We start from the raw sequence: 24677 nt of genomic DNA on the forward strand, positions 1-24677 counted from the left end.
TCAATTGACAAATGACATCCAGTATAATTTTTATAGTAACCCATGAATGATGATGAATTTGATGTTGGTATTTCTCTGAGATTATATAGCTTCAGCCTGGTATAACGGACTGCAGTGACACCTCTAAACATGATTATAAAAGAAAAAATACAAAGAAAGGTCAACTTGGAAAACTAAGGATGTGTACATATTTTAGGAGCAATAAATTAATGTTCGTGGGCTGGGGATGTGGCTCAAGCGGTAGCGCGCTCGCCTGGCATGCGTGCAGCCCGGGTTCGATCCTCAGCACCACATACAAAGATGTTGTGTCCGCCGAGAACTAAAAAATAATAAATATTAAAAAAAAATTATCCCCCCCTCCCTCCCTCTCTCTCTCTCTCTCTCTCTCTCTCTCTCTCTCTCTCTCTGTCTGTCTTTAAAAAAAATTAATGTTCGTGTATATTAAAGTTGAGAATTTGAATATGTCTTTGAATGATGGAAGGGTTTATATCTTGCTTTATACAAAAGCAAAAACTTTTGTTGCCATTTTCACAAAATGCCAAATCAAACCAATTCAGGTATTTTAGTTACATCAGTTTATATATCTTCTATGTAACAAGAGGTAGTGTTCTTTGTTTGTTTGTTTTTTTTTTTACCAAACTTCAACTCCAGCTTCTTCCTAATTTGTCCGAGTTCTGATGTGAGTCACCTGTTTCACAAGGTGAAAATCAAAACTGGAATCATATCTGAGCTGTTCGTGTATTTTAAAAAATAGAGCAGGTATTTATCATCACTTATGCTTGAGCATTTGCATTGTCAAAAGTTCACCCTTACTTGAGCAGAGTGCAAAGCACAATATATTGTGTAGTCACAGCTGTGACATATGAGGACAGGCTACTCCCTGATGAAGGCCTTTTGGCTTCCTAGAGTCTTCTGTTTATCCTCTCCCTGCCTCTTTGCTGCATGTCAAAGAGCACTTCTGTTTTCTAGCAGTCTGGAAGGTCCAATCAATAACTTACCTTCAGAGTTTTCCAAGCCTAGAAAAAAAAAATGTTTTATTTGGAGAAAATTAAAAGTCAGTGTATTTTATGTTAAGATTATTTGAAAACAAGATGTAGAATTATAAATAAACCATAAATTGAGCATTTAAAATTTATAAGAGTAATTCTTCCTTTTTATTCTCTAACTCTCCAATGTTCCAGGAGAGCCATTAAAAATGGGAATTCTTCCATTGACCAGAAGTTGTTGTTTTTCTCTTTTTGAATTATGTGAAAAAAAATTCTACCTAGAAAAATTGAGAATCTCTTATGTCAGTGCAGCAAAAGATTTTGATTTGACTTTAGAAGTTATTGAAAATACAGCAGTTTATTTGCTATCTTCAGAGGTTGATATCTAAACCCAGAGAGTGGGGAGCAAATAAAAGAAGCCGCTGTTTGTGCTGTGTGTGAGTGTGCATGAGCAAGTACACCCTGTCAGTTTGGGTTTTTTTGGTGTGTGCATATATTTAAGATTAGTGTTAACAACTGTGTATGCCTTTTGATCCTCTCATCCTCTTAGCAAAGCCATAAGACTTATTGGACTTGTATCTTTTTCCATGTCACTGGGTGTTCCGGGGAGGGGGGGAGCTCCCACGGCACCCAGGGTAGAGGGCACTCTCTCCTCGAGGGGGAGGCCCCTCTCACCTGGGTGTCGAGGGGAGTAAAATATTAGTATTTTAACATGATGAAATTACTGCAAATAAGAACAAAATCATAATTTATGGTACTGGTTTGATAGCTCACCACTCGTGCATCCTGATTTGTCCTGAAAAGTTCCAGTTTATACCTGTTGTCTTAGTGTCTTATATGACTTAGCATTTCCCCAACCATTTTCACTCTTAAACATGTCCCAGCCTCAATGCTGTTATATGTCACTTTAACTACCAGGATACTTTTTAGGTAATAGTTGCTTCTTTTCTTCTTATGAATCCCATAACTTAATTGAGTGTTACAGTTGTCAAAAATTATTTTAAATGAGTACCTTTCTGACCGTAGAACTGACTTTAGGTTATAGATAACTAGATTATAATTATTTTAATATTCCAGACAGCCTAACTGATGTTTTTTCCACACATCAACAGTTCAGTAGCATTGTATGCACATAGAACCTAAATTATTTCCCATTTATTAGGAGACTCAGGGAAGCTGGGGTGAAGGGTTAGTGCCTCCCCATTCTACACTCCTGACTCCTGGTTTAGATGTTCTGTGAGTACTAGGTGTGAGGTTGAGTCTCTGAGGTTGCACTGTGCTGTGGGTGTGGTACAGTGGAAGAGTTCGGGGCTTAGAGTCAAATCTGGCTCTAACACTTATTTATAATAGCATTTATTTTCTGTGGACCTGGATTTCCTGATCCAGTATTGAGAAGATTAAATAAGCTGATAATTGAAAGTGATCAAGTAATTTAAATTAAATATATTATAGACAAAGTAGAAAAACAGAAAGTACATGGTCAGAAAAAAAATACAACTAACTTAAAATAAATCTCTTTATTCTCACAATTAGGAATATATTCTATTTTTGACATATTGAAAAAGTAATTCATTTTAAGTCATACCAAGTATCATTTTTTTGTTAATAATAACAAATGCCAAGAATGAGTGAATAAAACCCTAAAGTGCTGATAATGGGAATGAAAGCTTTTGGTAATCTATTATGGACCTTAAAAATATCCATCTCTTTAACCTGGTAATATATTCCTTGGTTAGCATAATATCAAAACCTAAAAAAGTCATCCATCTAAAAATTATTGGTCTCCCTTATGATATTGTAAAAAATTCATCAGGCAAAAGAATCAAGTAGCACAGTTAAAATGTTATACACCATGATCGCATGGTGTTTATTTCAGGAAAGCAAAGATAGTTTGATATTAGGAACAATTAAAGTATCAATAAATCAAAAGAGAAAAATTGTATATGGTACTTGAGCCTAAGCGTTTATAAAAAGGATATCGGAAGGATAGGGAAGTTTATTTCTCTCACACAGAACAGTCCGTAAGCATTAGGATAACCCAGTGGTGTGAGAAAATTATTTTTTTAATATTCACTTTTTACTGATTTTTTTTGTATATGACAATATAATGCATTACAATTCATATTACACTATAGAGCACATTTTTTCATATCTCTGGTTGTATGTATATAATGTATGTTCACACCAATTCATGTCTTCATACATGTACTTTGCATGATGATGTTCATCACATTCCACCATCATTTCTAACCCCGTCCCCTCCCCTCCCACCTCTCTGCCCTATCTAGAGTTCGCTGTTCCTCCCATGCTCCCCTTCCGTATCCCACTATGAATCAGACTCCTTATATCAAAGAAAACATTTGGCATTTGTTTTTTGGAGATTGGCTCATTTCACTTAGCATGATACTTTCCAGTTCCATCCATTCAGCAGCAAATGCCATAATTTCATTCTTCTGTGTAATATTCCATTGGGTACATATACCACATTTTTTTATCCATTCATCTGTTGAAGGGCATATTTTAGCTATTGTGTTCCATAGTTTAGCTATTGTGAATTGTGCTGCTATAATTATTGATGTGGCTGTGTCCCTGTAGTATGCTGTTTTTAAGTCCTTTGGGTATAGTCCAAGGAGGGGGGATAGGTGGGTCAAATGGTGGCTCCATTCCCAGTTTTCCAAAGAAGCTCCATACTGCTTTCCATATTGGCTGTACCAGTTTGAGAAAATGATTTTGTTACACAAAGTCACATAGGAATCCAACCTAGCTGTTGAGATGCCTCTTTTATCCTCAATATGGTGGATTCAAATCTGTATTAAAGGCTGATATTCCAGTTGTCAACATTTCTTAATTAGTGGCAAGGGATGGTGGGGGACAGAGTAGAGAGATAAAGAGAAGGACAGGCCATTTTATTTTGAGGAAGTGCTATGGAAGTTGCACACATCATTCTCATATTCCACTGGAGATAATTTTGTCCCAGTCCACATCTGTGGAAGCAGGGACCTGGAAGCATGGACAGTAATAGAAGAGGGAAGGTTGTTATTTTCTTAAGAGAAAAAGAGATGCTGGGGATAGTCAATAGACAATGGCACACTCAGTGCTTTCCACATTTGGTGCCTGTCTTGTGTACAGACATCCTGGGTGGTTGGGACATAGCAGTGAACAAAGCAGGCAGATACTCCTATCCCCTCTGAGCTCATTACAGCAAGACAGACACACGGTAAGCATTGATTTTTATATATAAATACGTACACACAAACATACACATATACACATAACAGAATTTTGAAAAATGTCTTTCCTATTGAAATGATAGAGAAGAATAAGGCAGATTCTGGAATACCATGGTTGGTGCTGTTTAAATAGTGTGATGAGAGTTGACTTCATCAGGAAGATAGCATTTGAGCAAAATGAAGGAGTTGAGTGAGCCATGACAACTTTTGGAGGAAGAAATTGCTGACAAGGGAATAGCCACTTTAATGGCTCTAAGTCAGGAGTGGGGCTGGCATGGCTAAGGATCAGTAGGGAAACCATTATGGACACAGTGCAGTGGACAATGGGGAGAGGGCAGAATATGGTGAGAGGGATTCCAAGGCTCTGATCATTGCTTCAAGGTCATTCCAAGGACTTGGGCCTTAACTCTGAGTAATGGGACAACATGAGAGTATTGCATCACAGAGGGGACCTCTAAGCTACATGAGAACAAAAGTGGGAAGCCAGTTAGTCCAGATAAGAGGATAATGATGACTTAGCCCACAGTGGGAGCAGGAGAGGGGGTCAGATTCTGGATATGTTTAGAGTTAACATAGCTTTCCAATGGCTTTGATGGAGGATGAGAAACTGAGAAAGTAAGCCATGGAGGAATTCACACTCAGGGAAAAAAGGGAGAGAAATATGGCAGTTCATTTCTTTGGGGGATGAAATCATATGTGATTTTTGCATTGCATTTTTCTGTACTTCCTAAATGTTCTATATTATAACACTTTGTAAGATGAACAGTAATGTTCAGAAGTCATCTTCTGGTAATTTTGTTGCCCTGTTCCTAAGCCTTAGGGCGGCTTCAGTCTGCTTCTCCTGCTTTTGCCCCTGGGAGACTGGCATCACAAAGGAAAGAGAGTGCAAGCATTGCTGTAGTGACAACAGGAACCTAGCAGTCTGATTATGATGTCACTGGCCTTGCCTCACCCCTTCCTGAGAGACTGGGGATTTCTCAAACACTAAGCCTATGGGCCCATGTCACCTTTCTATCAGGGCAGGGAGACATTGAAGGCATATAGCAGCAGCTCTGCCCATCCTGTAGCCTGCGCATGGGGCTCACTCTCATCATTACATCTGGGATCTTAATGGGGACCATAGGAGATGTGGACCTCTCTGATATTAGACTTCCTATCTCCTGAGGAGATTCAAGCCCTGGGACAGATAGGGATGGAAGAAGAGAATAATAATGCTCCCATAGTAGAGCAAGCTGTCAGGTTGCGGCCCCTGAGAGACCCAGAACTGTCTGGCCATAAGGAGAAGAAGGTAAGACTGAGATATCTACCTAGAGGGATTTTGCTTGCTAAAAATGAGATGTTATTGCCACGTGGGTGATATAAAAACAGCCTCTCAAGGAGATTAAATTGAACAGAGACAGGGATAATAGAAGAGATAGAACTGTGATTACACTGAACTGCAATCAAGGGCATCGTCTCACTCTGTTGGACTGCAAGGCCTGGGAAACAGCAGGAAGGTGTCTAGAAGTCTGGGAGAAATAGATGTAACTGGGCAGACTTTCTGGAAGATGTAGATTGTGAACTAATAACATTCTCCACCCACCCCACCCCACCCCTGTTTAAAAACTTACAAAGTACCACTGCCCAAAACGATATCACATCTGCTAGGCTGTATGGGCAAAGATTTGCATGATCTTATTTCTCCTCTCTAATCTTTATTTTTCCATATTTATTTTAATTAATTAATTTTAAATCATGGTAAAATATGTATAACTTGAAATTCACCATTTTAACCATTTTTTTACTACACAGTTCAGTGGAATTAAGTACATCACCATCATCCATCCACAGGGCTTTTTTCATATTGAAACAACTGACACTATCCCATTCAACAATAACTCCCCATTGCTCCTCCTTTTGACCTGTGGTTACCACTCTACATTCGGTCTATGTTTCTGACTGGAGTCCCTGATAAGACATCATATAGTGGCTGCCCTTTTATGTCTGGCTTATTTCACTTAGCATAATGTCTTTGAGGTTCATCCATGCTGTAGCATGTGTCAGAATTTCCTTTTATTTGACTGAATAAGATTTCATTGTGTGTATTTATCACATTTTGTTTATCCATGCATCTGTTGATGGACACTTAGGTTGCTTCAGCCTTTTCTCTACTGTGAATAATGATGCTCTGAACATGGACTTCCAGAAATCTATTCTTCCTCCTGCTTTCAGTCATATGTATGCCTAGAACTGAAGTTGGTAGATATGATCTTCCTTCCTTCCTTCCTTCCTTCCTTCCTTCCTTCCTTCCTTCCTTCCTTCCTTCCTTCCTTCCTTCCTTTCTTTCTTTCTCTGCCGTATGTTTTTCATAATGGTTGCTCCATTTTACATTCCCACTAGCAGTGTAGGCACAGGGCTTCCAGTCTCTCCATTGCCAACACTGTAGTTGTCTGTTTTAAAATAGCCATCCCAACAGGAGTGGAGTGTATCTTCTACTTTTCTCGACTGCTTTCCCACAATCTCTGCTGTTCCCACTCCTGACAATTTCCTTTCCACAAATAGGCTGTGACAACCTCCCTCCACAGCCTCACATGTGCTGTACCTTCTTCCTAGAAGACCTGTAACTCACCACCCACCCTCCAAGATGGTACCTATCCCTGCCTGCCTTCTCCACACACTGCTGGCTATACTGACTCTTTTCTATATTCTTCCAACTCTCCATTCATTCCTCTTTTTTAAAAACATACATAATTCACATGGTTTATGTACAGTTCTCCAAGTTTTGACAAACCATCACCACTGTCAAGAGATAGAACAGTTCCTATCCATCACCTCAAATATTCCTCCAGATCCTTGGTCATCAGCCCACTTCCTTCCTTTAGCCCAACTCCTGGTAACCAGTCATTTATTTTCTGTGACTGTAGATTTGCCTTTTCTGGAATGTCATATCAGTGAATTATTCAGTATGTAGTCTTTTGAATCTGGCTTCTTTCCCTTAGCATAATGCATTTGAGATTCACTTGTGTGTAGCCATAGTTCCTTGCTTTTTATTGTTAGAAATATTCCCCTGTACAGTGTATCAAAATTTGTTTATCTGTTTTCCAATTGAGGAATATTTGGGTTGTTAAACATTCACATAAAGATTTTGTGTAGACATAAATTTTAGGATTAATGGATTGTAAGTTAAGTATAATTTTTAACTTTATTAGAAACTGCTGAACTGTTTCCAAAGTGATTTTATTATTCTGCACTCCCACCAGCAATGTAGGAGAGCTCTGCTATGTCACATCCTCACCAGTGCTTTGTATTGAGTTTGTAATTTTTTTTTAGCCATCCTAATAGGTATTTCTCTTCACAGGTGTATACCTAATGACCAGTAATATCTAGCATATTAATACTGTTCATCTGTGTATTTGTCATTGGAATATCTTTCTTAGTGAAAACCTATTTAAAATTTTTTTCAGATTTTTAAAAATTATTTTTAATTATACATTGGACACAATGTCTTTAGTTTGTTTATTTTTATGTGGTGATGAGGATTGAACCCAGTGCCTCACATGTGTGAGACAAGTGCTCTGCCACTGAGCCACAACCCCAACCCATTTTTTTTCAGATTTTTAAATTCAATTTTTAATTTTCTGTCACTGCATTTTGAGAGTTATTTATATATTCTGGATACAAGTTCTTTATAAGACATGTGATTTGTAAATTTTTTCTCTCCATGAATGGTGAGGTCCAGTTTATCAGTTTGTTCTTTCATATATAGAGAACATACTTAACCTCAGATCACAAAGATTTTCTCCTGTTTTCTCCCACAAATTTCATCATTTTAGGCTTTGTGGTTATGTTTGTGGTCCATTTTGTGTCAACTTTTGTAACTAGTACAAGGTATAAATTAAGATTCAGTTGTTTCAGCACCATTTGTTGAAAAGACTGTCCTTTCTTCATTGAATCACCTGTGCAGCTTTGTTGGAAATCAGCTGACTGTATACTGTGCTCTGCTACTGTGTTATTCCTTCATTCACCTGCACCTCCTGTCTTTTTCCAGCACATACTGTCTTGATTACTACAGCATTTGTAGGCAATTTTAGAGTAAGACTGGGAATTGTCCAACACTGTGTGTGTGTGTGTGTGTGTGTGTGTGTTGTGTGTGTGTGTATGTGTGTGTGTGGGGGGGGGTTCAAAATTATTTGGGCTATGATAATTTCAGTGCTTTTCTTAGAAGTGGAGTGATGAAAACTACACAGAATCCTGAGGGGATTTTTTTAAATTGTATTGAATGTATATCTCACTGTGGAGAGAAGTGAAATCTTAAATTCTTCTGATCCATGTACATGGAAGGTCTTGCCATTTATTTAGGTTTTCTTTAATTTCTTTCATCTGTATTTATACTTTTCAGCATATAGATGTTGTATCTATTTTGTTAGCTTCTATGTAATTTTATGTTTTTAATTTCAATTTCTAATTGTTAATTGCTAATGTGTAGAAATACACTAGACTTTTGGACATTGACCTTATACAATATAATCTTCGAAACTCATGTTTCTTCTAGTCCTTTTTTTTTGATAGATTCTTTTTCTACACAGATAATTGTATAAATACCAATTATTTAGTAGTTTTTCCTGTGAAAGATTAGTTGTATTTTAATAGTGCCATATATATCAATGTATTTTTTCTCACAGTAATATATTTTATTACTATACTTGTGAATTTTGGAAAATAGCCTCTCAGAACAGACCTAACATATGAAGAATCCTATTAATTCAAGAAAATGAATATATGATATGTAACTTCCCAGTTTACTTGTTTTGTTTTATGACATACATATGATTTTTAAAATATTACATTGTAAACAAATATAGGATAGGAAAAGTGATAGATAGTTCGAAATACCTGTATTTTAGATATAACTCATTCTTAGATTTCACTCTCCAGAGAAATCAACCTTTTTAAAAATAAAAATAACAGAAAAATACTTTTAAAATATTGTAATATTCCTTTGGATTGAAAATCTTGAGTATTTAAATATTTTAAAGTTTCTGAAAATCATAGTTTTGAAATCAGACCCAAAATATTTTATTCTCCAGCATCAGACCAAATATGTTTCTTTTCCACACATACTTGAAGCATTGTGAGTGATATCTGACATTTTCATGAATTAATTACCTTTTAAACGTTAAAAAAAACTATTCATGTAATAATTGAAAACTTTTTAAAATATTAGAATTCCCAAGTTGTGTAGAAAACCCCTTTAACTTTCATGTTTAAAATTGTATTTGCTTTAAAAATATTTTATTTCTTTTGGTTGGTTATATCACAAGAGTATATTTTGAACTTTCTATTATTTGTGTATTAAAGATACATATGTAACAGATGCCCGTAGAGTTACTTCTGCATTCATACTCCACTATTTAGAGCACACTGGGAGTCTCAGTGGTAGCAGAGCCTGTGTCACTATACTTACAGCTGTAACACTAGTAACCCAGGCAGGTGTAGAGTATCATACAACTTTTTTTTTTTGTATTTTTCAGAATGTATTACAAATTATTATTGAAAAAAGGAAGAGCTACATTTTTAAGTGTGTGCAGATGTGAATTTTGGCTAACATAACTGTTTTTAATATTCATCTATGGTATTTTCTTGGCAAAGAAAATATACATTTGTTCCCACTGCATGACTTTAACAGATCAGTGGACATCCTACAAATACTCCAAGGAAGCAACCCTGGTTCATGGAAAATATCTCATAAAATATTGGTATCTTTGAGTCTTACTTGTGGCAGTTGCTAATATTATTATATGTTCCATGTTATTATTGAACAAGGAATTTTAACAGATTTTTAAATGAGGTTTTAAAGATTTATAATTTAGATATATACTATAAATTATCATAATTCTAATATAAAGTATGGTGTTTATTCAATCCCAACTACTTTATTAGATTGAAGGAAATACACATTTTACAGACTTTCTGAGAATAAGAAATTATCAAGAGTTTCCATACTTAGATGATATCTAATGGCTCAATCCTATGTTCCATGTCTAATAGCAAATAGAAGGCTATAAATGGATGATGTGAACTTCCAAATCTCTATTTTCCTGAACAATGTATGAGTGAATGAGTCAGCATATACTTAACAAGCATTTACTGTACTCTTAGATCAGTGCTGGGGAAGATCACAAAAAGATGTGGAACTTTATCACTGCTTTCTGGGAATTTTTCTTATTGTAATGATAATCAGAAATTGCATTTTAAAAGAACTAGAAAACTATATACTTATGCATAATAAAATTGTACATTAGCGTACAATACTGGGAAATCTGAGAAAGTCTGTAGTAATTAAAGGAGGTTTTAAGCAAGAGGTGGGTCTTGAATACTGTATTTGAATTGGCACTAGATATGAGGAGTTTGTCAAGGCACTCAAAGGGGAGAATGTAGAAAGCCATAAGAAGCTTAGGACAAATTCAGAGAACATGAGATAGTAATTGTTTATGAAAACCCCACTTATTCTAAAACAGATTGAAGGTGACCTTTCCAAGGTTTTATTCTTAAACTTTTTACTTAGACTTACTGAAAAGTTTCACAAATAAGTACAGAGAATTCCCATGCATTCTTCACCCAGCTCCCCCTAATGTTAACATCTTAATTACCAAAACCAGTAAATTGGGGCATTGTGCTGAAAGTTATTCATTTTCTGTTTATAAGATGTAAATTTATCTTGAAGAATACACAAATATCCTTAGGCTTTCTCCCTACTACCCTTTGGTGAGTCTTTGCCTGAAACAATTTCTCCGCCCCTCCCCGCTTTGCCTTTCTCAGTTACTGTGAAGTTTAAGTATTTTTTTGGCTTTAAGTTGTGCTGAGGTTATTTCTTTTGTGGGAGAATAGGGGAAGAATTTGTTTCATTTTTGTTGTTTCATATTGTTAGGGGAGAAAATATTGAAAGTAAGATGTTAGTTTTTAAAGAATGGACTCTGATCTAAGGAAAAATTTTAAAAAATAAAGTAAAGCTAAAATAGGGTCTGTGAAACCATTACCACCACCATTACTGCATGCTAGGGATTCATTTCCTCTGCTGAGGGACCTCGACCTGACTCTGCAGTTTCCAGTAGCAAATGTAAAGAGAGTATCACAGTTAGGACAAGATTCTGTGAAATAAACTTTTAGAAACTATTAGCTCAAATTTGGGGCATTGAAAACGTCCGTTCTTTAAGAACTCCTGAACCATTATAAGTTTTGTGAAATTGTTTTAGGACTAAACAAATTAATGAGCAGGTAACACTTACTTTGGTGAGAATGGAATTCCTGCTCTTTGAAGGCTGCTGGCTAAATAGCCAAAACCTTGTTATAGGAGTATCTTCCTTATGGTATATCATTTCATCTCAGATCACCTAAAGGAGATTAAATAGGATGTCCCCAAATAATTTTGTTCCAAAATATTCTTCTTAAGGAGAAAGTTATAATAAGATTGAGACTGAACAAGAGTTTATCTTGTTATAATTTTTGAGAGATTTTTTGCTTCTGATAATTTTCTGGAGTCGAGAATATTTAGTAGAGGAAAAGAAGAAAAAGAGATGTTCATATGCTGCTTATGTTATCTTTTGTTAATTTTCCATTTTTAAATAGCTGATTTTAACATCTTAATATATGTAACTTTTGATGTTGTATAATGAAGACTTTGAGATATTTATAATTTTTTTTGATACTAGAAATTGGACCTAGGACCACTGAACCACATTCCTAGCCCCCTCCCCCTTTTTTTTATTTTTAGAGATGGGGTCTCCCTAAATTGCTGAGGCTAACCTTGAACTTGAAATCCTCGTGCTTCAGCCTTCTGAGCAGCTGGGATTACAGGCATGTGCCATCATACCCAGCTACATTGCTATTTTTAACAAAAAGGGTTTTTTTTTTTAACTTTTCACAGTATTTATACATTTACAACCACCTCTAGTAAAGGAAAAAGAAATGTGTAATTGCTTCTTTCATTATATATCACATTTATGTCTGACTCTGGATTGCTTGAATTACTTAAATTGCCACATTCGGTTTAATTCTGTTAAATTTCATATTCAAGTTAAGCCTTTGTTGAATACTGACAGGATGAGCTAGGTGATTAGCTAGGTGATGTGTTAAGAACTAAAGATACACAAAAGAAAAATCATCAACATTAATGAGGACCTAACTACCAAAATATATTTTAATAGACTTTTAAAAAAAATTATGAATAAGCTTAGTTCCCATAAAAAAATATAACCGAGAATAAAATAGCCCCAACCCTAGTGTTAGCTCAAATTAGATACAGAGTTCACCCAGGATAAGTGGGCTACATTTGGCACTATCTATAGAATTTCCATGTTGTCTGCATTTATTAGATTATAAGCTGAAAATAAAATACTACAAAAATTGCCAGAGTGAAGTTTTGACATGATTTTAACTGCCCTCTGCCATCTTTTTAAATGTGCCTTATATGCCCAAAGAATTGGACAATGCTGTAGTCAAAAATCCAAATGTTGAGATTGATGTTTATTTTTTAAATACCCTGTGAGACCTCAGGAATAGAAGCAAGTCAAAATTGTCCAGTGTTAGAAATTTAATCTTTGCTGTTCAGAAGCTAGAAGTGGCACAGTTTTTGATAAATAATTCTCAGAGAAATCTTAGGTTTTTAAAACTCACATGAAAGGAAATTTACACGAGCATTAAAGAAATCTGGTTTTTACTTTGATCACATTTTTCAAGAAGGAATGAAGAAAGTTATTTAGGAAACCATTTTGTGATCTTTTTCAGTAAATTGACTATTCTGTCACTGCTGAAATAAAATTTTAGCCACTGCTTTGTAATATTTTTAATTAATGGAAAACATTAGTCAATACGTGAAATATATGTAATTATTAATATGTGATAATCCCCTTTATGTTTTTAAAAGAGGCTTTAATTTTATACTATATCCAAAATAAATTATACATTTTATGTGCATATATAAATCATCACATTACCTTTTGACACGAAAAAGTATAATTTTTTAAGTTTAAATGTATTTGTTTATATTGAATAATTATTTACATTAATAAAAGTTTAGGACATTTCACTTATTTTAAAGTTTTTTTTTTTCTGTGCCCTCTTCTTTTTTTATTTATTGATTTATTTTTAATTTTTAATTTATTTTTTATTAGTTCTAATCAGTTATACATGACAGAAAGCTTTTCAATTCATTCTACACAAATGGGGTGAAACTTCTCATTTCACTGGTTTTACACAATGTAGAGAGAACATTTGGCCTTTGGATTTTGGGGATTGGCTTACTTTGCTTAGCATGATCATCTCCAACTCCAACCCTTTACCTGCAAATGCTATAATTTTATTCTCTTTTAATGCTGAGTAATATTCCATTGTGTGTGTGTGTATGTATATGTATGTATGTATGTATGTATGTATATATATATATATATATATATATATATATACCACAGACAAAAAAAAAACTATTTTTAAGCAAGGTAAGAAAAAAACACAGTAGCTAGGTAACATTTTATCTTTTGTTTTTACACTTGCTTGCAATCTCTATATGCAAGTAACTGCTAGCATTCTCTAGAAGAAAGAGTATGAACAACTACTTCCACAATCTTTCTATGGAATTAGCTTAGGAATATTAAGTGAATAGATATACAAGTAAACTTCAAATAGGACAACTACACTGATAGATTATGTCATTCACTTAAGGAAGAATTAATACTTAATTCAAATAAACTTTTTCAGAAAAATAGAAGAGAAACACTTTCCAACTTACCTATGAGATCTGTATTACCCTGATAACAAAACTGGTCAATAATATTCTAAGAAAAAGAAAATTACAACCTACAAATACACATTATTTATAAAATTATTTAACAAAATATTAGCCAAATTCCACAATATATGAAAGAGATAGCACTTTATTGTCAAGTGGGGATTATCCCAGGAAGGCAGAGATGGTTCAGCATTCAGAAATCAATCACTGTAATTCACCATATTAAGAAAGAAAGAAAAAGTCATATTATATCAGTAAATGCAGAAAAAGCTTTTCACAAAGTTTAATACCCATCCAAAGAGCACATGAAGAACAGATACCAGAAAAGAAAAATCTGCTATTAAAATTATACTTAATGATAGCATTAAGTATAATTATATATTATTTCTTTCCAAAATCAGTAATAAGGCAGGATGTTCAATCTCTCCACTTCTATTCTACTTTATATTGGAGGTTCTATGCAGTACAACAAGGCAAGAAAAAGAAATACAAATCAGACAAGAAAAAGTAGAATCTCCTTTAATGTTAGACAACATGACATCTATATGAAATAACCAAAAGGAACCTACAAAAAATTACAAGAATTAATAAGTAAGTTTAATAAGATCACAGGTATCAAATCAGTATGCAAAAATCAATTATATTTATGCACTAGAAATTAATAATTGGAACTGCATTTTAAAAAGTCAATATCATTTAGAATGGCATCACGAGTATGAAATATGGGCACAACAAAATATATGCAAGGTCTGTAGACTAACAACTACAGAATTTTTATGAGATATTAGAGAAGACCTAAATGAATGCAGAGAAATACCAAGTTTATGGGTGGGAAGATTTAACCTGGTTAGAATGTCATTCTCCCAAACTGGTTTTTAGACTCAGTGCAGGTTAGTCAAAACTTCAGCTGTTTTTGTTGAAATGTCAAAGATGACTCTAAATTTCATTTGAACATTGCCAAATCACTTTTGAAAAAGAACAAAGTTAGATTCCTGATTTAATAACTAGCTATAAAGCTGTAATAATAAAAGGAATGTGGCATTGGTATAAAGTAAACATATCAGTCAATGGAATAAAACCAGATAGATTATCTGTTATGGTTTTGCTACAAGGTGTCCCCCAGTAAGCTCATGTGACAGACAGTGCAGGAATGTTCTGAGGTGAATTGAGTAGGTTATGAGAACTTTAATCTAATCAGTGGATCAATACATTTGATGGATTAATAGTTTGGATGAAATACTGAGTGGTAATTATAGGTAGGTAATGTATGGCTAGATGGAAGTCAGTCTCTGGGGATGTGCCCTTGAGGATTATATTTTGTGCACTCACCCCCCACCCCATGCACCTCTCTCTCTCTCTCTTTCTTTTTCTATAATTTTTTTCTCTCTCTGCTTCCCAGCTGTTACAAGTTACTAGGCCTAGAGCAATGGAATTGACTAATCATGAACTGAACTTCTAAAACCATGAGCCCAAAATAAACGTTTCCTCCTCTGATTTGTTCTTGACAGGTATTTTAGTCATTTCCACCAAAAGCTGACTAACACAGTATTCATGTGGAGCAGAAAGAAAGAGCCTCAACTTTTACCTCATACTTATATGAGAGTTAACTTAGAGTTAATCATGGACCTAAACATAAATGCTAAAAATACAAAACCTTAGGAGAAAACATGGGAGAATATCTTAGTGATGTTGGTTTAAGAAGATTTTTCTTTGATGAAAACATGAATCATGAAGTAGTTGATAAAGTGGACTTCATCAAAATTAAGTTTTTTGCTCTTCAAAAGACACTCTTAAGAAAATAGGTAAACTATAAGCTGGCTACATTGACACACACCTGTAATCCCAGCTACTGAGGCGGCTTAGACAGGAGGATTGCAAGTTGAGACAAGCCTCAACAACTTAGCCTCAACAAAACAAAACAAAACAAAATTTTTAAAAAGGTGGTGGGGCTGGTGATGCAGCTTCTGAGTTCAATTGTACATTTAAGGATCTCTTATAACTCAATAAGAAGACATGCTTTTAAAAATCAGAAAATGATTTAATAAACTTCATAGATGATGTACTGTGGAAACTAAAATTGTAACTATGTTGTTGAGGCACTGGGTTTATTTAAACTGTGGAAACTGAGATTCATGAAAATTGGAACTCAGCAAAGCAAGGACTGCCTCTGTTTAAGAAAGGTCATCACAACTAGTTTAAAGTTTATCAATTTTATAGGTTCACTGTTCCACTAAGTGCTTGACAAGGGGCACGTCCTATTGGGTCAGGGCAGCTCCACACTGTGGTGGACATCTAGTGTGAAACACTCCTTGATACCGTACTGATGAGTAATGAAAATGGCCAACATTTATCGCACCAAGTGTCAAGCATCGTTGTAAAGGATTCTCTCATTGTCTCCTTACAACAACCCTATAAAGTAAGTGCTTCTCCTCTTTTTGTGCAGCCTTAGATAAGTTCAGTAATTTGGAGAGATCAGATTCAAACTCAGTTTGACACCAGAACCTGTGCTCTTGACGGGTACACACATGGTAACAATATGTATGGTGACTCTGTGGAGAAGGGAAACGCTGGAATCTGTGAGAACAGCCAGAGCAGACAGCTTGGTCTCAGGATCACAAAAGGATTTCTGAGGAAATAAGGCTATGCTTCTTCTTGAATAATAATAATGCACATTAGCTGCACGTGCAGGGAGAGGTGTGGGTTCCAGCAGAGCAGAGCCTCTGCCCACAACTGGCTAAGCAGCCCTCGACCAACAACCTGCTGGACACAATGCTGCCCCACTCCTCTGTGTTTACCTTCCTGTTATGAGAAAATCAGTCCTTTAGGGGACAAAGGCGTTATATTATCTGAGTATGTCTGTGTTTGCATATTCCCTTTTTCCCCTTCTCACTTTCCTTCCAACAATTTGATCAAGAAATACAAGACTTTTTTAAATTACATTTTTCTTGTTAAAAATTGACATAGTCCACAAATGAACTATATATTCTCTTGTATTCATTAAGGTTAGACAACTCAGATCTTGTTTTGTACTTCCTTCTGCTCAGATAAATTCTTAAAAATAATTCTGTGAGTTAAAACAAATAATAAGGAAAAACCTATACGTATTGGCCTAATGGAAGAAGATATTTATTGTGTGCCTACCATTTGCCAGGCACTTTCACATACATTATCTACTTTAATTCTCAGAGTCCTTTGAATTTATTATTGCTTTAAAATAGCTGGAGATATTGACACTCAGAGGAATTCAGCAACTTGCTCAGAGTTACAGGACCAAGATTCTAAATTCTCCAAAAACATGGCAGGAGCAGTTCATTTCCCATGCTGCACCTAGTTCATCCAGCAATCTGCTAGCTGAGACAGAAGCAGCTCCTGCTTCACAAGATATAAGTGCCACTTTCTTCATTTCCCAGCCAAACTGTTTTGACTTAACTTCTCATTACCCACAGCTTTTTTTTTGGTGGGGGTCAGGGGTTCTGGGGATTGAACTCAGGAGCATTCGACCACTAAACCACACCCCTATCCCTATTTTGTATTTTATTTAGAGACAGGGTCTCACTGAGTTGCTTAGCCCCTTTCTGTTGCTGAGGCTGGCTTTGAACTCATGATCCTCCTGCTTCAGCCTCCCAAGCCACTGGGATTACAGGTGGGCAGCCCACAACTTTATTATATAAGTCCTCCTCCCCATTTCTTGTTTCTATCTTGATTGGTATCTTTGAGTTTTTGGTGCCTGGTTGTTTCCTTAGCTCCTGTATGATCACTTTGGACTTGATCTTAGATCCATTTGACTTTTGGAATTCTCTTAATGTGCTTTTTCTAACAGAATTATTGGTCCATGTCCCTGAACAAACAGCAGACCTTTCCTTGGTATTTCTATGTAGGTGACCAGAAATCCTCCTATAACGTGCTGTTGGTCACCTGGGTTCAGAAGAAATGCTCAACTCTGCATTGTCTTAGTAAAATGAAATAATGTTATGTACTAGATTTTTGTTTTTTGCTTGCTTTGTGCTTTGATTTTCCCTACAGATTTTTACTTTTATAGGAGTAATTCTTTTTCTCAATAGTAGCTTTATAAAAGTAAGATCTGTTTTTGTCTTCATTTTAGAAATGTGAAAAATGAGTTCTATATAATTGTTGAAGTTTTATACATTTATTTATAAATATTCAAGTTCTCATTTTATATTTTGTTTGGACATCTGTAGAAATTGTGTCAGGTTAAATCTTGAAAGTCACTTTGACTTTTGAAAGCAGCTAGATTGCTTTTATTGTCTTTGAGAGATTAGAGATGCTTGTTTGGAAGGTTGCCTTTTTATTTTAATAAAACTGTGAAGTTTTATTGTTCTGTTGTAATATTTCATTTTAATCTGGTTGACTTTTTGTGGGGATAGTATATAGCAGGAGCCAAAAATAGTGCCATAAACAATCTTCAATTATAAATAGGTTGATTGTTGATTGATTATGTTAGGTGTCCTTGTCAACTGCATTAGACTGCTGTTTCTGATAGGTGTGGAACAATTTTCTCTAGGCACTTTGGATCTATTTTAGAGCAATGGGGGGTGTAAGTGATTTCTATTCCTGTCATAACTCTGAATCATGTACAAGGAAAAATAAGATATTTTCCCCCTGTAAATATCCTGGAAAGCCGAGACAATGAAAATCATAGGAGAGTAAAATATTTTTCAACAACAAAACAATTGCTTTCAATACATATGATTATTATTGGAAAACATCAGTGACAGAAAATTATGAATTAACCATGGAAAGAAATTTAAGAATGTTTTTACATGTATTTTAGCAATAAAGTACCACTTCAATTTAGAGTTATAGACCAAAAATGAAACATTCTATTATATTGCAGAAATGTATGACTGGACATTTAGTTTTCTATTCTAAATAAAACAATGGTAAAGTCAGAAAATAAGTTTTTAAAAACAAATAACATTTGTATTAAATAACACTTTAATAAAACTTTAATTAGATAACACTTTTCTTGTGAGATTTATATATTGTTTCACAACTATCTCATTCACAGGACTTGACTTTGTGGGTATAACTTATACATGATAAATCTGGTACAGAAAGAGCAGTGCATATTCTACCCCAAATCATAATTGTCCATAGCCAAGATAACATTGGCGGGTGAGATCATTACAAATCACTAGCTTCTCATCATTCTTCCACCTCAGCCACCCGTTCCTGGGGATGACCTAAAGGCCTTGACAGTTCCAACAACTGTTCCTTCAAATCCTGGTTTCAGGCATTCCACTCTCTGTCCATCCCCACCTGTCAGCTTTCTAACTCAGGTTATCATCCTCACTCCAACATGTCAGCAGTTTCCTCTCTACTGTATTATTCCAAACTCTTAACAACATAAAATCATGTTTTAAAGAATTCCTTGACCACCCATGCCAAATTATGTTAAATTATACTTGTGGGAATAAATTCAATTTCAAGTTTCATTGGTTTAAATCAACAAAGGTTTATTGTTAAGTAAAATCATAAGAAAGTACTGTTTTTGTAAGTTTAATCTGGTTATTAATGATTTAATGTGATTAATGCTTTCCCAGAGTATAAGTACATTGTTGGTTGGCAGGGAGATTATCTTGAATACCACCAGTCAGTCACCTTTGGCTAGAGAAGACAGGATGTGAAGAGCCCACAACCAGTTGTGTGTGCTTTGGCCCAGAAGTGACACATATTCCACTGGCAACCTATTAGCCAGAATTAGATACAAAGTCCTGCCTACTTGCAAGGAGCTTGGAAGTGTGCATGGGGAGAAGGATTCAGGATAGGGGAATGGAGATTCAACTATCAGTAAGTGCTCTGCTGTAACACCTCGCTTCAACCACTGTATCATTTTTCTGTTTATCTTTATGGCCAGAGTTTGCAAAAGGACTATCTACTTACTTCCTATACTGTCTTGTCTTTTCTCCACTCTTTCATCCACAGAAATGAAGCTCTTAGCCACATAAGTACACTGAACCATTTGTCCAGTGATTTTTCACACTTAACATTTCTAAAGTAGAATTCCCCGGGGTAATTTTTTCTTAATTAGTAAATAGTACAGGTTATCCTTAACTCAGTTCTCTTTCACTCCCCCCTTCGTCCTGTTAGAAAGTCCTGCTGATTTTGTCTTCATGCCATACACCACATAAAACTCCCTCTCATCCCTTCTGTCATTACCACCCTAGAATACACCAACAACTCTTGACTGGACCATTACAGGAGCACCCGCCTTTTTTTATACATGCTCTCTCCAAAAGTTTATTTATACAGTAACCAGGTCTTTCTAGAAATAGATGAGCATGTGTGATTCCTCTATTCAAAACCATCCAATGACTTCTCATCACTATTAGAACAAAATGGAAACTCTTTAACTTTGTCCTCAAGGTTTTAGGTGTTCTGGCCCCTGCCCACCTCTCAACTTATTTACTACTCTTTTCCCCCTCAATTATATAGTTCCAGAATATGACTTTCTTGCCATTTATAACCAGGCCAACCTTGTTTCTACATGTTGCATTTAAACTTAACTTTTCCTCTTTCTCTGTCACCCTCCGATTTCCTGTCTTCTGGGCTCTATTTCCTGTCTCCTGGGTTCTCTGCTGAAGTATTAAGATATCTCCTGTCACTTTCTGTTATTGTATCCTACTTTTTTACACACTTATCAGTTCTTAGGCTTTATTATTGTTGTTATTACTTTTGCTATTTTTAGTGTTGTTTCCTCTGTGTTTAGAATAGCTCCTGGCACATATTAGGTATCCAGTATAAATTTCTTGAAAAGATAGATTGATAAATGGAACTTTAATGATTTTTCCCAACTATTGCTGTCTATATTGAGACTTACTATATTTTATAAAGAATAATTCTTGAGCCTTGATTCCATGAAAAAGTAATAATGATAAGTATTTCTGGCTTCTGGAAACAGAACAGGGACAAAGTGATAAAGCATTTGTGTATCAAATGTGCAGCTTAAAATTCTGAAAATACAAAACTGGTAAAAATTTGAAACAGAATAACTGAAGCAATACAGAGAGTGAAGCTGCTTCCTCACAAAGACTTTTAAAAGTTTTGCTTTTAGGCAGAAAATGAGAGATTCTATGATCAGATTCTCTAACACCATGAATAGGTTAATTCAGATTATTTTTTTCAACAAAGCACTGTTTAGATGAATTTGCAAGAGATCATTTCAAACCAAATAAAAGGAAGTACAAGAATACCTAATTTACCAGATATTTTCCAGGAATAAAATGTTCCACATGTCAGTTTCCAAATAACCAAAATGTTATCTCTGTACCTGTGCCAAAGTGTACCATTCTGAAGGATATGAAATTTTTCTAACATGCTCTACATGTTATCCCTCCTCCTTCAGACAAACTACTAGAAACATCAACTCACAGTCATCATTGTGAAAGTTTTGGTACCACATAAAAGATGACCTTGCAATAAATATGTACCCCCTGCTCATTCTAGTTCTCTTTTTTTATGTAGTTCTTCCATCTCCTTCCTCTTCTTCAGTTGTTACTTTGTGCTGATGCAGCTGCTTTCAATTTGTTGGCTGATTTTATATATCCAATAGCATGGACAAGGGCCTAAGGATTGTTCCTGAATCATACACACCAGAGTCGCTGAAACTCTGTGCAAGTGAGGAATTGTGGTAATAGTATAAATAGTAATGTAGCATAAAACACGTTAAAATGATGATGTTAATGAAGACTTTTATGTGTCTTCCTGCCACTATATTGCTTGTATAGAGTTTACCCTTTGCTAGATGGACTGTGGACCTCACCTAGTATGATGGTATTTAGTATTATTCTGTTAAAACCATTTTGAAGATATGATTCATATTTAGGATGACCATAGGTCCCAGTTTCTATGTCTGTTTATCAGGGATAATGCTTGTAATTTTTTAATATTAATGCTCAAAAGTTATCCAATTTTGACAATAAATTTTATTTTTACTTTCTGTATAATGCTTTTTAAATAATTTGCAAAATATTAGTAATTCATTTTTTTAGCCCAGCATATAACTGCCTGAAATTAAAAATTAAAATTCAGATAAGGGAATTTTTAAATGTTGTCATAAGAAATATACATAATAGGAAATTATGTTCAATGTATTAAGTAAAAAGAAAGGTAAATATAAGGAAAATTTTCCTAGCATCTCTTCTAGGAGAAATTTCATGGTTGAATACAGTACTATAAGCATATGTGTTGAGTGAATAATTAGATTTATTCACTTTTATTCAAGGAAAAGTCCCTGAAATTTTTTTAAAGCTTTGGAGCTGAGGTTTAGCTCTATGGTAAAGTGCATGTTTAGTATGTACAAGGCCCTGGATTTGATTCCAGTTCTACAAAAAACAAAAACACCCTCCTGCTCTCTCTGCTTCCTGATTGCATGTCCTGAGCTGCTTTCATCCACCACACCTTTTGCCATGATGTTCTACCTTGTCTTGGCTACAGAGCAATGGAGAGCTCAGAAATAATGAGCCCTGAATAAACTTCCCTTCCTCTAAAATTGTTCTTATCAGGACTTTTGGATGCAGCAATGAAAAAGCTGACTAAAACAGTAATTGGTACTGAAAAATGAGTGGTGGTCCCAGGAGGCTTGGCTGTTGGTATCGAGAAATGGGGTTGTTGCTGTGACTAACCTGACTGTGTGGTTTAGAAGCTTTTGGAGTTTTATGGAATTTATGATAGGAATTCTGAAGTTTATAGAGGTATGTGGAAAAGCTTTAGAATATTGTAAGTGGAGCTTAATGGGCAATTCTGCTCAGAAGACCAAAATGCTGATAGGACTATAGATAGGAAAGATTGGGGTTATGAGGTTTCAGGAGGACTCTATTGGAATTTGGACTAAAAGCCATTCATGTTATGTTCTGGCTAAAAAGTTGTCTACATTTTGCCTATATCCTGGGACTTTCTGTGAGCCTGACTTTAAAGGAGACGAACTAATTAATCTGGCTGAGGAAATTTCAAGACAACACAGTATTCAGACAGCAGCATGGGTATTGTGGGCAACTTTTAGCCAAATTTATTGTGATAATCAGGAGCAGAAAGCAAAGCAGAAAGATTGAGAAAATACGGCTAAGGAAGGTGTGATTGTTAAAGAGATTATAGCTGCTAAACAGATGCTGCTAAGTACTTTACCCCAAAACAATAGGAAAATGACTTGGTGGCATCCAGGAATTGGCAAGACCACATCCATCTCCAGGCTCAAGGGTATAAAAATAAAGATTCCTTTGATAAGAGACCATGGGAGCACCCTGCTTGCACAGAGGGGGGTCTAGGAAGCTATTTTACTGTGCTCAGCAGCCCAGGCACTCAGAGGCTTCTGCAGTGGTGGTCCCCGGAGGCGTGGCTCAAGATGGTGGCAGAACTTGATATCAGCCATATTGGTACTGGTTCTGTGGGATACTAGGGGGTCATGAAGACTTCCACTGAGATTTTAAAGGAAGGTCTTGGAGGCCAGGAAAAGTACAGCAGGGTTAAAGTCCCTGGGGGCAGTCCTGAGAGAGTGCTGTGTGGAGATGTGAGAAGGAAGCTAAGGCTGCAATGTGACCTCCAAGATTAAGATGCCAGGAATGTGCCACGTCTGCCAAGGAAAGCTACAGAGATGGAGCAGAGACAAGCCAAGAGTGATGCCATGTGGGCTGCACCCAGCAGGACCATAGGGGTGGAGCTGCACAAACCCTTAGGCAAGAACATCCTGATGCCAGGGGCTCCAGATGCTGGGTGTGAAGCTGCAGAACTTGTTTGCCCAGCTGGATTTTGGTCTTGCTTTGGCCCCATTCTTTCTAAGTCCCTATATATTACTTTTGCTCTGTGACTTTATATTGGATATATGTAACTTGCTTTTGATTTTGACAGGTGCGCATACTAATAGATTTCCTTGAGACTCAAAAGAGACTTTGGACTTGAACTTTTGGGCAATACTAAAACTAGTAAGACCGTGGATACTTTTGAAAATGGACTAGATATATTTTGTGTTGTGAGATGAGCATGAGTTTTGGGGGGCCAGAATTGTAATGTTATGGTTTAGATATGAGGTGTCTCCCAAAAGCTTATGTGTAAGACAATGCAAAAAAGTTGAGAGGTGAATCGACCTAGTTATAGGACTATTAAACCAATCAATGCATTAATTCATTTGAATGGATTAACTGGATGATAATATAGGTCTGTTGGGTGTGGTTGCAGGAGAATAGGTCATTAGGGTTGTGGCTTTGAAGTATATATTTTGTCCTTGGCGAGCTAAGCCTAGTTTTATCTCAGCTTTCTGATTGTCATATCATGAGCTCTTCCTCTGCCACGCCCTTCTGCCCTGATGTTCTCCCTCACCTCAGGCACAGAGCAGTGGAGTTGGCTGTCTGCAGATTTTCTGCAACCATGAGCCTTAAATAAACTTTCCCTCCTCTTAAAAAAAATACAAAGCTCCTCTTTTCTTAACCTAATGTCTTTTGGCTAGGCCAACCAGACCAAACCCATTTTTAGAAATTGTAGGTATGTAATCCCAACTTACATTTAATTCATGCTAAGAGGTTCCTGAAAGGTGGCAAGTTCTTCTACATGAAGTTTGGTTTAGTGTTTAATTTCTTTTTCCTGTGTTAGGTAAGCACCTGTTCTAAGGAAATATAATCTCAAGATATTAATGCTATTAGCTTTCATTTAAATATGTTTAATAACAGCAGAATCATTATTTTTGTC

General features: G+C 35.6%; 1 protein-coding gene across 10 annotated transcripts in view; it reads left to right on the forward strand.

The window, feature by feature from the left end:
* The window catches only part of CEP112 (centrosomal protein 112), a gene marked incomplete at both ends in the record, with an annotated part of 491423 nt that overhangs the window by 324016 nt on the left and 142730 nt on the right, over positions 1-24677 (forward strand). The window contains one exon of one of the 10 annotated variants that reach the window (XM_081273020.1): positions 5343-5504. The exons of the other annotated variants lie outside the window; for them this stretch is intronic. Within the exon in view, the coding sequence (XP_081129146.1) occupies positions 5343-5504 (162 nt within the window). Of the gene's footprint in view, positions 1-5342; positions 5505-24677 lie in introns of those variants that run through there. 10 annotated transcript variants of the gene reach the window in all.

This window comes from Spermophilus citellus (assembly GCF_964194105.1).
Source record: "Spermophilus citellus genome assembly, chromosome: 17".
Lineage (NCBI taxonomy): Eukaryota > Metazoa > Chordata > Mammalia > Rodentia > Sciuridae > Spermophilus > Spermophilus citellus.